This window comes from Lactuca virosa, chromosome 1 (assembly GCF_052849685.1).
Source record: "Lactuca virosa cultivar CGN04683 chromosome 1, Lactuca_virosa_CGN04683_v6, whole genome shotgun sequence".
Classification (NCBI taxonomy): Eukaryota; Viridiplantae; Streptophyta; class Magnoliopsida; order Asterales; family Asteraceae; genus Lactuca; species Lactuca virosa.
Window position 1 is genome coordinate 316,715,141 of NC_136426.1, and position 14,842 is coordinate 316,729,982.

At 38.8% G+C, this 14,842-nt stretch overlaps 1 protein-coding gene across 1 annotated transcript; it reads right to left on the reverse strand.

The window, feature by feature from the left end:
• Positions 1-11,437: 11,437 nt before the first annotated feature.
• LOC145168090 (histone H4) lies at positions 11,438-11,921 on the reverse strand. Its single transcript, XM_079087199.1, has one exon. The coding sequence runs from the start codon at positions 11,858-11,860 to the stop codon at positions 11,549-11,551; it is 312 nt and encodes a 103-aa protein (XP_078943325.1). The 5' UTR covers positions 11,861-11,921; the 3' UTR covers positions 11,438-11,548.
• Between the last annotated feature and the right edge of the window lie 2,921 nt (positions 11,922-14,842).

Sequence of the window (14,842 nt, forward strand, 5' to 3'; positions counted from 1 at the left end):
AAAGAGGTACTCTGATTTTTATAAAGCATAAACAAAATCGGTCTTTCTTGGCCGTGAAAATGGGGATGTCACAGTTGGTATCAGAACATTAGTTTAAGCGAACTAGGAATATGGATTTATTTCTAGACTTAAACTTATAATGCTAAGCGATGATCGTGAGGAGTGTGTCTAATAAAATTTATGTAATACACCTGAATAGACACAAGCACTAGCTAATTTAGGGAAAATGCCTAACATGCTTTTATGTGCTAAATGCTTTATGATGCTAAATGTATGATCGGATCTGGAAACTTTATGTGTTCAGATTTCTAAACGTTTAAATACGGTATTAGAACTGGCATGTAACTTTTCGGAGTGATGGGTAGGTTTACACGTCGATCGTAAATAAAATCTTTCCTATCTTAATTCTCGTCATTTCACACCAAATGCCTAATTTGGTGAATAAGATCGAAATGGCAAGAACTCGAAGTGGAGCTGGAAACACGAACGGAAACATGAATCAACCCCCAATGATTGAGCAAATACATGTTGTGGTAGCCGCTCCTGAGCTAATCACTATGGCCAGAGTACAACCGATGATCCAAATGATGTTGGATCGTCAAATGGAGGAGACCAGACGCTTACTTCAACAGAACCGAGAGGAAGCTACAATACCGATCGTACAACCTGAACTGGTCCCTGAGCAATCGGAGGAAGGGAACTACACCCGCCCAGTGAGTCAAGCTGGGACTCAAGGAGAACGAAGAAATGGCCCGGAGAAGGGAAACGACAAGGATGGGCGAATATATAAGAACTACTTGAGTGCAAAACCATCGAGTCTCTCAGGAAGCCCGAAGCCTATAGAGATTATGGACTGGATCTCCGAAATGGAGATGGTGTTTGAGAGTTGCGACTGTAGCAACAAGCAGAAAACCGTCTTTACGGTCAGACAACTGAAGACCGGAGTCTTGAGCTGGTGGAAGTTATTGGCAGATACGATGCCCAAAGGAGAAGCAAGCAAGATGTCTTGGGAAGATTTCCTGGTGCAACTAAAAATGCAGTATTGCTCTGAGCAGGATCTACTAGAGATCAACAACGAGTTTCAGAACCTAAAGAAAGGAAGAATGAGCGTTACTGAGTATGCTGCAAGTTTTACGGAGAAAATGAAGCTTGTTCCTTACTTAGTTCCAACTAAACTCTCCAAGGTCAACAAGTTTGCCCATGGATTACCAGTGGACTTTGGTCCAATGGTCAAGCAAGCAACCACTTTGAAAGCCGCCATCTGGGCAGCCAAGAATGTTGAGACCCAAATAAGGGAAAAGGGTCTGGAAAAAGCTGAAGTTGGCGAGAAGAGGAAGCTTGAAGAATCCTCAATACCTGATAAGAAAGGAAAGTTCCCGAAGTCTAACCCGGATAACCAAAGTTATGGAGCCAAGTGGTGTGAAAAGTGTAAGAAGAAGCACTTCGGAAGATGCGATGGAGAAGTAACCTGTTACAAGTGTGGGAGGATCGGCCACTATTCTAAGGATTGTACACAAAATGATAAGGTATGCTACGGATGCGGAAGCAAGGGGCACATGTCTAGAGACTGCCCAAAGAAAAATGAAGCAGCAAGGCCAGAGGCACCTCCAAAGCCAAGGGCATTCCACATGATCCTCGACGAAGCAGATAACAACGCGAGGAATCAAGGATGAGGACTTCATATCCGAAGATCGAGTTATGCAGTAGCTATAGTATCGTATGGTGTAGCCTAATAGAGGCATAGTCTAGGGTGAACTTGAACACCTATGTAATCGTTTCACGGAATAATATAAAACCTTCGTTTTGTTATCTGGTGTGTTAAGTTGTTATGTGATTTTCTTGAATGGTGACTTGGAAAAACCGCGAGACAATACTTGGGACGAGTATGAGCAGGTGTGAATGGTAGTAGAGGCTTATACTACCGGAAGCACAGGACTCGCACTTGGATCAGGGAAAGTCACAAGGTTACCAAGAAGCTAGAAATTGATTCCATTTTGTTCAAGTAAGTCGTTACCATCGTTTCGGTAATGACTAAGAAGACGATTGTTATTCTGACCCTAGTGGTCATATCAAATTGAGTCCGACTACGATGAGTATGTTACGTGGTTCAGAGAACCAAGTTCGATGTAGCATCTGACTTAAGCCAGAAGATTGAAATAAAAGATAATCAAAGCGATCAGTAGAGGTATCACGATAGTTGCTTGTAGCTAGAAATGCTACCTTTTAAGATGTGATTAGAACATGAAGGAAGGTATAGTCTGTTCTGGAATTTGACTCTAAGAGACCTGAGTCTAAGCGTTGCAACATGCGATGATAGGTCATTAGAATATGACACATTGGTCCATTGTAGTAATAAAAGAACTTATCTTTAGTTTGTGAAGAAGAAGAAGCAGTCTCCAATAAGGATCGAGATTGTGACTAGAAGGTCATAATTTGGAGTCTAACGTGAGATAGGGAGCAGGTGCAGGATCGAGCACCGCCTGCAGTCAATGAGTCCAAGAGTTAAATACTCGTTCGAAGCAACATAGAAGTTATGTTTATTACCTAGGATGAAGAGTTAACGTAGGGAGTCATTATACAAGCCCTGTTTCGTTGATGATTCTGAGACGTAATCCTCCTAAGGGAGAGATAATTGTAACGTCCGTAGATCCGGGCTAGTCAATTTAGAGACAATGAGCATCAAAAATAAGTTTTCGATGGAAGATTATTTAGAAGGAGTAATCTTAACCAAGTTTTAGAATATGTCATAAGGGTTCCGTACATATAAAGAATGCCGAAATCCGAGTTGTAACGAAGAAGTTATGGCCCGTCGAAGTTTCGCGACAAAACCGGCACGACACTACGCGACGTAAATAGTGAATTTACGATAGAGGACTTTTTGGCCTTAGTGGTCTAAACAAAAGTTGTAGTATACGTTAAACCGAGAGCGTGCATAAAAAGAACGCCCAAATCTGACTTCGTATGAGGAAGTTATGATTTTTCTAAGATTTGGCCTAGCAGAGCACGGCCCGAAACTCGAATTTTAGATAGAGCGGTTTTTGGCCAACGCGACCTAAATGAGAATTGAAGATCTCATTAATAGGAACTCAACGACAAAAAAGACAGACGAAAACGGAGTCTGTATCTAGAAGTTATGAATTTTACGCGGACATTTAACAATGTAGTCACCTTCTACTGTTAAATTTAAGATCGGTCGAGAATTAGCCGACAGAGTCAAAAGGAAAGTTGTAGATCTTATTTTTACATACGCGTGGATATAAAGAACGTCAAAAATGGAGATCGTATGCGAAAGTTACGGATTTTAGAAGTCGGAAGTGTGCTGTGCCAAAATGGGTGATGTGGTACAATATTGGGCATTGCTTTCTCCCCAAGTCTTGCCACCAGATGGTGACATGTGGCAACAAGTTCAGCCATATTTCACCCTATAAATAGAACCTCTCCCACCCTCATTTTCTTCACACCTTTCCCATTCTTTTTTCTCTCTACACTCTCTCTAAACCTCCCAAAAAAAACTCCCCTAGCGCTAGAAGAACGCCCCGGAGGACTCGACGGCTCCGAGAAGAAGAGCTTTCGGCTCGGAAGTCCTGCCCCTGCAGAGCCCGACTTCTAGCCAAACCCCCTCGTAGGTAATATGCGCCTACCTAATTTTTAATATAGCTTTTATTTAAATATAGTAACGTTATTAGGACCTTATAATAATTATTTGAGCTATTATTATGGGTTATATAAGCGTCTTTATAATAACTTTTTAACTACTCGCGGTACGGGGAATCTGGTTTAAAGGGCCGCATAGGGTTGTTGGATTTCAGAAGTGCTATATGCCAAAATGGTCCTGCCCTCCGGTGTTTTATGTCTGACCCCTGTCTGTACATAGTGGTTGGAAAATATTGTTTAAACACTTATATAATAATAATAATGCTAAGACTAATAATTAGTCGCAATGAATATTAGACTAAACCCTAGTGGTAATGATACTAGGTTTTGTCGAAGGAAATTGTTTTAAGAGTAACGAAGTGCTGTCCAAGTGCAGAGTCACCACCTAATCAGGTGAGTGTATAGTTACTTTCATCTTATACATAGATATGAAGTATTTTATATAAATTACATGACATGTGTGCATATTATTTGAATACTTGCTTTTTATGCTGGATGAACGATTTTATACATGTTTTAAATAATTTATACTGCATATGTATTTTATATCTACGAATATGTTGGGTAAAACATGGGTAGATGAATGATGAGAGATGAAAGATGATATGAGTGAACATTGGCAGCTATAGACTTAGTGCCTAACAAATAACATCGGCAGCTATGGACTTAGTGCCTATCGAATAAACATTGGTAGCTATAGACTTAGTACTTGATAGATAAACGTTGGTAGCTATGGACTTAGTACCTGTTAAATAAACGTTGGTAGATATGGATTTAGTACCTATTAGCTGAACACTGGTAGCTATGGATTTAGTACCCGATGAATAAACTTTAGCAGCTATGGAATTGGTGCTTTACGAACAAGCATTGGCAGCTATGGACTTAGTGCCTATCATATAAACCCTGGAACCAATGGGCTTCGAAATGAACGAATGCAGGATAGATGATTCTTAGGGTAGATCCTTGACAGTAAGGAAGATAATGGGGATGGGTAATTGGGTTGATTGTTTGATGTTTAAACATAATAATTAAATTATTGTGGGTTGAAAACCCTATGTACTCACCAGGTTTCCCAACCTGACCCACTCAATCTTATTTGTATCACAGGTGTCGATATGAAGCTACTTTACACTGAGGGATTTAAAAGAGATGTAGATCACTAGTGTAAATGAATGTAAGATATGTTTATGCTTATGTTTCTGTATTTACGATGACATCCCAAATGTTTTAAAATGGATAAAAATACATTTCTTCATAAATGATTTGATAACGTATTTATCATGTTTTTCTGGGAACAAATTCCGCAACGTTTTACTAAAAGAGGTACTCTGATTTTTATAAAGCATAAACAAAATCAGTCTTTTCTGGCCGTGAAAATGGGGATGTCACATGCGGTATTTTGGGGAACTCACTAAGCTTTGCGCTTACCGTGTTATGTGATATGTGTTTCAGGTACTTCTCAGGATCGCGGGAAGGCGCCGGCTTGATTGTACACACGGGACGATGTTATGTTTTTGGGGATCCTGGATGTTTATTTGAATAACTTGTGTATTGTGTTTTGAGAATTTGACATTTTGGGATTTTGTGAAATATGTTTTGTGAAAATTATATGATTTTAAAAATGAAAAAAAAATTGGTTGAAAATTTACGGTGTTACATTGATTCTCTGCTCCATTTCCAGCACATTTTGGGTATAAAGTTCTAACCTTGCTTAATATTTGTTTAGATCTCTTCTTGAGTTAGATTGTATGCTTTTAGCCATGGATGGGTGGTTGTTGGAGAAGTAGAATTCCCAAGTGTTTATTTTTTCAGATCTGAAGTCTTCATGAACTCTTTTGGCATAAAGGTGCCAACTTGATGGATTTAAGAGCTTCAAGCATTCATTGAGTCCCTTATTAAGCCTTTCTTGAGCATTTGAGCTTCTCCTAGGCATGTATGAATGTAAAGTTGGCAACTTTACGTGGTTTTTCAGCCTTATGGGATCAGATCTGCATTTTGGGGTTTTGTCTTTGATGATTAAGTGCTTAATGGCTAATCCCTCACTCTTTTAAGTCTAGGGTTTGGGTTTGGACCCGTTTGGGTGGTCCCTATGGGTAAAGTTGGAAACTTTACCCTTCTTGATCTCATTTTAGTCGAGATCTGAGCTTTGAATCTCTTGGATTCGATGAAGGCAGCTTAATGCATTAAGTTGTTGGGTATCGGGCGAACTCGGCGAGTTGGTTGGACAACTCTACGAGTTGTTTTGGTTTTCCCCGTTTCTGAGTTGATATGGAACTCGAAGAGTTGATAAGACAAATCGGCGAGTTGGGTCATTATGGATTATGGATCTTGTCTCTTGGCTTATGTCTTTGACCAAGTTTGTCCCAAGGGGTACTTGAGGTAATCTGAATTGTAATTATGGGCTTTGGATAAGGCCTATATGGGGTTGGGCCCAATTTGGAAATTTGGGCCATTAGTGGGCCCTTGTGGATCTTTTGGTATTGGTAATTAGGCCATTAGGATGTAAAGGGTTCGGGCTAGAAATAATGGTTGGGCCTTAAGGCAAGGCCATGTATGGGGTTTTGGGCCCAATTTTCCAATGATTGATTAGTGGACCTTTGGGCCTTTCAGATTGTAGTTTGGGTCATAGATTTGGACAAGTCTATGATGGGGGTAAAATGGTATGTTACCCCAGGGATGAAGTTGTGGTTATGGATTGGAACCCAATTGCTAATTGGGTGTTAATCTTGATCTGATAGGTCGGAGGTGTCGTCAAGGCAGCAGCTAGGTAATTCTTTCAAGAAGCTTATGCATTCGAGGAGAGTCTCCCTTCGCAGAATTTATGTGTCGAAGGCACCAATGCCGATCCGTTAGTTGATGTTTATAGTAAGATGATTGTCTTCATGATAATTTTCTGGTATGCCAGTATCTGTTGTTGTTTATGTGATTATTTGTTTATGATATTATATGGTAGTGGTAGGGGTGAAATAGACCTGGTATCCGGTTGAAATAGAGCGAAGGGGAGGCCAGCACCTAGATATTCTCGGCGGTATCCGGTTGAAATAGATCGAAGGGGAGGCCAGCACCCATATATGCTTAGCAGTATGTTTATTGTATGGTATGTGGTACTTGGGGAACTCACTAAGCTTTGTGCTTACGGTTTTCAGTTTATGTTTCAGGTACTCCAGTTTTCAAATGAAAGAACCCGGGACGATCGCAACGCATACACTCGTGTTTTCCGCAATATGCGATATTTGGGAATGAAATCTGATAATTGTTTTTATTTAAATGCTTTTCAATGTTTGGACAAAGTTACAATGATGTTTTGATTATAATAAAAATGAAATTTTTACCCTGGATAATTGGGATGTTACAAAATCCTTGGATCTCGGGTTATAAGTTGGATACCGAGATGGTTCTTGGTGGGAAATTGCATTGGGAATCGTGGGTGTTTATGTGTAAGGCCTTCTCTTCTATGGGTTATGAGTTAAGAAATATGAATGCCAAGAGTATCAGTTGAAGGATTCAGGATTGAAGGGATGGTTTCAGTTTTGATGATAGATCAGGTTCTTGTGATTGTGTTTGGATGGTTCTAGCTATGTGGAGGTCAGGCAAGTATGGGGTTCAGATTTTCAGATGGATTTCATTATATGATTGGTCATGGGTTTCTTCAGATGGATTAGACCAGGGTGGGTCAGTTCGTAAGGCTGTGGGGAGACCACAACATGCATGAAACCATGGAAGTGGTAGGTCGTCGGAGGCCGGTTGTGATATAAGACCATAGTTGGTTTTATAGCATTCACTTTTCGCATTGGATTTGGTGGCGTTAGGATTGTCGGGCTGTTATAATCGTTGGAGCCATAAGTGGCAAGATAGCTTGGGCAATTCTTTTCCAGATGAGGCTTTCATTCGGAAATCGCATGGAGCGACTGTGTGTGTCTTTAGACTCAGCAACCGGGCAGGAATCCGGTGTTTCAGTTGGTGGCAGACAAGTTGGGACCAGGGAGGTCTCGGCTGCTTTTGGAAAGCAACTAGGGGGCATTGAGATAAGTCAAGGCAGTGTTAGTGATTTGGGACTCGAGTGTGGAGTCGTTTGCCACTCGAAGGATTATTTGAGCCTCTTGTCAAGTATAAGTGTTCTACAACAGTAAATGACAAGTGATTTTGTTCCCAATGGAAGCATCAAGATAATCAAGGATTGGAAGCGTTTTGTTGGTCTAGAATTCAATAAGGTTTTGGTATGGTAGTGATTCAATATGGGTGGTCTGTCAGGGTGTTAGACCAATTCGAGAATTCGAGATTTCAGGTTTCAGGTAAGGTAGGGTTCGTTTTCTGCACGGGATTATGGATTTGTCTTCTTCTGGTTTGCAGAGTTCTGCTATGGTTGGGTTCGGTAGCCATGGGAAGGCAGTGTGTGTTCGGGGCTGTGGTTGCATTCTTCAGGTTGTCTGGGTGCCTGGGATGGTAAGGAACGATTTCGAGGATGAAATATAATTTAGTTGTGGGAGAATTGTAACACCCGGAATCTTGAGGAGCAATTGTAAGGAATGAATCCCATTTTGAGGATTGGACACGGCGTGTTGGAGGAACCAACACGGCGTGTCTAGTTAAGGAAAAGCGTGATTCTCATTAAGGTCAACACGGCATGTTGGTGTTTAAACACGGCATGTTGGAAGCTGGGAAGGAAACCCTAATTTTTAGGATGTTGCACCCTATATAATCTCTTTAAGCCCCAAGGGCTGGTCTCCTTACCAGCCTCCATTGACACTAAAACCCTAAAATCGATCCCTAAGTCTCATGGTGGTGTTCTTGAGTTAGTAAGGGGTTCTTGGTGCTCATCTTTGGTCTTTGTGAAGGAATAGAAGATCTTGAAGTTGCTTTGTTAGGGGAAAGGCTTTGGATCCAGAATCATCATCTTGTGGGGAAGCTTTCTGAGGTATCAAGTTTTCATCTTCTCTTATAGATGTTTAGATCTCTTCATTTTGTTATTTGTTGTGCTTTTGGTCCCTTTTTGGGTTGATGAGAGAGTGAAGTCTTTTAAGGGCTTGTTATTCCATATATGAGTTTGTTTTGGGCTCCTTGAGCATAAAGTTGCAAACTTTATGAGATTTTTGGTGTCATGCATGCATTAATTCAATTATTAAGTCCCTTTTTAAGCTTAAGAGCTTCATCTAGACATGCATGAATGTGAAGTTGGCAGCGTTACGTGGTTTCCAGCTCAAGGAAGGCAGATCTATGTTTTGAGGCTATGTCTTCAAGTATTAAGTGCTTATTGTTTAAGCCCTTGCTCTATCAAGCCTTTTTGGTTGGGTTTAGACCCTATTTGCTAAACCTTATGGGTAAAGATGGAAACTTTACCCTTCTAAGTCTCATTTTGGTCTAGATCTGAGCTTTGGAGTTCTTGGAACCAGAGAGAGTAGCTTATTGTATTAAGATGCTAAATCTCGGGAAAACACGACGTGTTTGCTAGCCAACACGACCTGTTGGTTGGGGATTTCCTGATTATCTGGATGAGGGAAGAACAAGGCGTGTCCAAGGGGCAACACGATGTGTTTGGTCATCATGGGTTGTTGACTTTGACTTTGACTGTAAGTTTGACCAAGGTTGACCATGGGTTATGTTGGGCTATGTTTGGGGACCAATTTGGAAGATTTAGGCCAAGTATGGGCCTTAAGTGATTATTTGGTTTTGGGCCTTTCAGATTTTGAGTTTGGGCCTTAGCCTTGGGCCAAACTAGGTAAGGGGTAAAATGGTATTTTTACCCCAAGAATGGACTGTTGGACTTATGGTTATGGTTTGGGACCCAGATGTTGATCGGGTGTTGTTTTGATATTGATAGTTCGGGGATCTGTCAGCCAGCAGCCATGGATTTTCTGTGCGTTTCGGCAGTGCGAGGTGAGTTTCCTCACTGGGTTTAGCGGGTCTAAGGCACCAAGGACGACCCTCTATTGGTTATGTTATTATACTTGTTGTTTGTGTGATACTTGTATGTGCTTGTATATGTATGTTTATTGGGCGGGGCCCGTTATGCGAGTGTGAGTGGGGTCCGTATCTCATTCTTATGCGAGTGTGGGTGGGGCCCGTTATGCGAGTGTGGGCAAGGCTCGTTAGGCGAGTGTGGGCGGAGCCCGTTATGTGATCAGTTATGTATGGTATGTTGTATCTTGGGGAACTCACTAAGCTTTGTGCTTATGGTTTTCAGATTATGTTTCAGGTACTTTGGTTTTCAATGGAAGGGCTCGGGATGGTTGCAGAGCACACACCACATGTTTCCGCATCCTGTGATTTACTCTGATTCGATGATGTTTTGCTAAATCTTGATTACCATAGTTTTATGAAAATGATATGTATTAACGATTTATTAATTTAAAAGCAAAAATTTTATTTCATTATTTTTGGGACGTTACAGTCAGTTTACAGTTTAATCCGATATTTATTTTTTAACAGAAAAGTCTCGATTATCGTATTTACGATAATCTGTCATTTTTTGTTGGAAAAAAAAATAAGGATTATTATGTTAATTTTGCAAAATATAAAATAATTTTGACTTTTCTTTTTAAAAAATAAAAATTAGGATTAAACTGTAAACGGAACCACAATATCGAGACTTTATTGAAGATTTCTCAAACTTGTTCCATCACTTATACTAAAAAGTTTTTAACCTTAGGTTGTTAGGCGTGGGCAACGCCTAGTAGCGTTTTTAGGAGAAAAAAGAAGGAAACGGCGTTTTTTATGACGTTGTGGTGGTAATGGGAAGCAATGGGCATGCCTATAACGCGCAAAAACAGTGAAAATGGGCGGTGTTTGTGTCGTCATAACGTGCAACAACGCCCCGGTGGGCGTTGCCCATAGTTAGCAGTCTCAAAAATTCCAGGGTGAGGCTTGGGTATGCACATGTTGCAAACAATAAGTATAATGAATGACATATGTATTTTGATTGGTGATACTGCAAATCCAACGATACTTAGTGAAGGGAACTACTAATACTATACAGCTTCAAAAATCGCATCAATTAAAGAGATAAATCTTGACTTGAATATCAAGAATTATTCACCCAATTTTGTGGCTGAACATTTGAAAATCTGATCTTTTGTAGGTTACTAAAAGAGAGAATAATAAGAATGGTTGGAAGAATTGGAAATAGAGATCTTCTAGAGATGTGTTTCAAGATGGAGCTTCTTTCATTTCATCAGGATATGGAAGTTATGCACCTGGTTATTCAAGAGAATAGACTTTCACAGTCGCTCATGGGTCTCAAGTTTCTACTCTTACTGCAAATGCAGGCCCACTTCGTTGCACGAAGAACAAAGCATGTTAATTTTGTTGATTCGATCCAATTCGATTTGGGTTTTCTTGTGTTTTAAATCCGAAATTTTTTTTGACATTTTTCTTTTAGGGTTACATGTGTTCATCAAGAAATATGAACCTAAGCCTCTGCTTGTGTTTCCCAAATCAAAAATGGGGGGATTAAGTTTTGAATTAGATGTGTTATGATAATTAGATATTTTTTTAGAACAGTTCAATAGCAATTCGAATTCGAACACAAATCAATCAAGCCCAGAAATGGAAACCAAAATTAAAACAAAACTTTAGTCGCAGACAGATAAGTATTCAAGTAAATCAACATTTCAAAGTCAGATCTGATCAGATTTGTATACAACAAATCCATTTGATGGTCTGATTGGATGAAAAGTTTCCTTTGAAAAGAGATTCAAAAATGCAGATCAAACCCAGAAAAAACATGAACTGCAGAGAGTTGACCAAGCATTCAGCAACAGGGTAAACCAACAATCAAAAAAACAAATTGTATTGTGAAGAAAATTAGCATTTCATTAAGATTCAATGCCTCATAATCAAGTAAACATTTAAATCCATCCATTCAATTACATATATCAATTGGAAAGGAGAAACAAACTTAGCCCCCAAATCCATAAAGAGTTCGGCCTTGTCTCTTGAGAGCGTATACAACATCCATGGCAGTCACCGTTTTGCGGCGAGCATGCTCCGTGTAAGTCACCGCATCACGAATCACATTCTCCAAAAAGATCTTGAGAACACCTCGAGTCTCTTCATAAATCAATCCGCTGATTCTCTTGACTCCGCCTCTTCTAGCCAACCTCCGAATCGCCGGCTTTGTGATTCCCTGAATGTTATCACGGAGTACTTTCCGGTGACGTTTTGCTCCGCCCTTTCCAAGTCCTTTTCCACCCTTTCCACGACCAGACATTTTCACAATGTAAAAAGATTGAAGAGACGAGATTCGGTTTAGAATGTGATGCAGGAAATGAACTGTCGGCGTGGTTTTAAAGGTGAAATCTTTTGGAGGGATTTTGAATTTTGGGCGGAAGACTGTTGGCGGTTATATTTGTGATCCGTGTGAAATGGTGTAGATCATTATCAGCCGTTGAATTATAGCTTGAGAACAAGGATTGATGAGATGGATTTTCATGTAGGTATTTCTATTGCCTATTTTTCTAAAATGAATATGGTATGTATAAATCGTTTTCTAATTTGATTTGTTTCCGAGTTTTAAATTTTGTTTTATTAGTAAGTAATCTTATACCTTTGATTATCAATAAATTCATATAATTAACCAAATAATTAGAAGTTAGAACCCTTTCAAATACATACAAAGTCTTGTTGATTCAAATATATATTCATTATCCAATATTTTCTAAGCAGATGAAAATAAGGGTTAACGAAAATGTCTCAAAGTCTTTTTTAACCGAAAAACCCACAAAATCTGCTTAAGTAACATTGCCTTTGGCTCTATTTTACCCTTTGGAAGAAGTGTTGAATGTTTGGTTTTCATGAATGATCGAATCATTATTTATATAATAACTTGAAATTTAGAAAGAAAAAAAAAACTATGAGAATCATGATGTGTTGCACGAAATTATAAGTATATAGATAAAGTAATAACTTTTAAAAAATTATGATTGGATATTTATACATGAAAACTTATAGTTAACTTATAATTTTATTAAGTGCAATAGTTTTAAATAATTGGTTATGTCGACTATTAATTGATTTGGTAATGTGAATACGTTCAAACCCACACGGTTGTCGGCATTATCATGAATTTTCACTGATTTTTATTCATTTTTGTTCTCACCTATTGTTTTTCACTCATTTTCATTTTTATAGAATACGATTATTAATAAATATTATGAGAGATGGGGCTAATAGATGATATTAGATTCTAGATTTTAGTAGTTAGTTGATATTTTGAAACAATGTAACAATAATAAATTATAATTGAATGATGATTAATTAAATAGAGATTTATTTATGTTCAAAGTGTGATACCATTTGTCAATTAATTTATTATTGTGTTTCACTTTGCATGTTTTATGTCCATAATATTAATTTATTCGAAACGCCTCCAACTCAGATAAGGAAACTGAAGTTGAACATGGATAAAATACTAATATTTTATTATTAAAATTTAGGTTTTATAGGGTATTTGGCAAGTATAAATAAGGCTCTTTCCTAGCCAAATCCGTTGGACTGATTTGATTTGTTCGATTAGTCAGTCATCATAAATCGGAAATCGGGAAACAGAACTTGGACAGAGATAATGATTGTAATTCATGTCTCATGTCTATAGGATATCTTGTAGAACGGAGAAATATTTGATCCCTTATCTGAAGGACGCGTTACTAATAAGATCAGAGCTCGACATCGACTTTTAAGATCTACGAGTGCTAATCGGATTTTGAAGTTGCATTGGCAGTTATAGTTATTAGACTTATCCAAGTGGGAGACTATTGGATTAGGTGTCTAAGCCCATAACTATAATTGGTATGTACTTGACCCGATAGTAGCATGATCATTTTGGGTTGCCTTCACCAGAGCAATTTGATAGGATGGATTTTTGAGAAAGAGGTTATTTGTGATTTATTAATATATTATATGAATAATATATTAATTGAGAAATCATATTATTTAATTGATATTGATCAAGAATTAATTTGGAATTAATTTAGTGATCAAAAAAGACTGATTAGATTAACGGGGACCGATTAATTAAATCAGTAATACTTATAGTTTGGGCTAGTGATCCATGTTGATTAGGGATGGACTAAATCCATGTGAGAGTCCATGAAGAGTTAGTCCAGATGGCCTATCATATGGATTATTGGATTAAAAGCCCAAGGAAGTGAATTACGGGTTTCCAAGTAAAACCCTAGGAATTCCACACTATAAATGTAACCCCTAGCATCATCAAAATGACCCCAAGAGTTCCAAGAAGAACCCTAGCCGATTTTGGTGCCTTGTAGCCTCTCTCTCACAATCCTCCATTTGCTTATGGTGTTTGTAACTTATTAGAGGTATCACACTTGAGGTACTAAGCTCGTGAAAGGCCAAGAACTACAAGCTACAACAAGAGGTATTCATCTAACTAGTTTTTATGTTGTATCTCTCCAATTGCATGCTAGCTAGGGTATATGTTTTGGATAAAATAAAATTGCATGTATACCTTGAGAAAACTTAGATCCAAAGCATTTAGGGTTGTATGTGCACCATAGGATTGTTATAGTGCTCAAAACCCATCATAAACTACTTTATCATAATTGCACAACCTCCTGCGAACAGCTGCAGCAGGAATGAAGGGAAAAGGTGTTGCATCCACTCCTGCTGCTACTCCTATTCTAGCCATTGGTCAAGGGAAGGGGAAAAAGTGGAAAGGTCATACCAAGCTGAACTGGAAGGGAAAGTCCCAAGCTGGGTCATCTAGTAGTGGACCCAAAGGAAAGTCCAGTTCTGATGCTCCCCCTGTTTCCGACCTAAAGGATGTCACTTGCTTTTACTGCAATGACAAGGGGCATTGGAAACGAAGTTGCCCAAAATACTTGCAGGATATCAATGATGGAAAGGTGAAGCCAACCTCGGTAGGTATTTACGCTATTTTATCTAATAACTCATCATATTCTCATTCATGGGTCCTTGACACAGGATGTGGATTTCACATTTGTTCTGATTTGCAGGGGCTAAGAAGAAGTGAGGATGTGGAGCATGGAATGATGAACTTAATCATGGGCAATAGGCGGTCTTCACCTGTTACCAAGATTGGAGTTTATAGCTTAGTTCTTAGTAGTGGGTTAGGGCCAGATTTGTTAAATTGTTGCTACTCGTCAAATATGACACGAAACATCATTTCATTTCATGCTTTATTTAAACAAGGTTTTAGATATTCTTTTGATGA

Coding starts and splice junctions, on each gene's coding strand:
- LOC145168090 (XM_079087199.1), bottom strand. CDS start 11,860: ATGTCTGGTCGTGGAAAGGGTGGAAAAGGACTTGGAAAGGGCGGAGCA.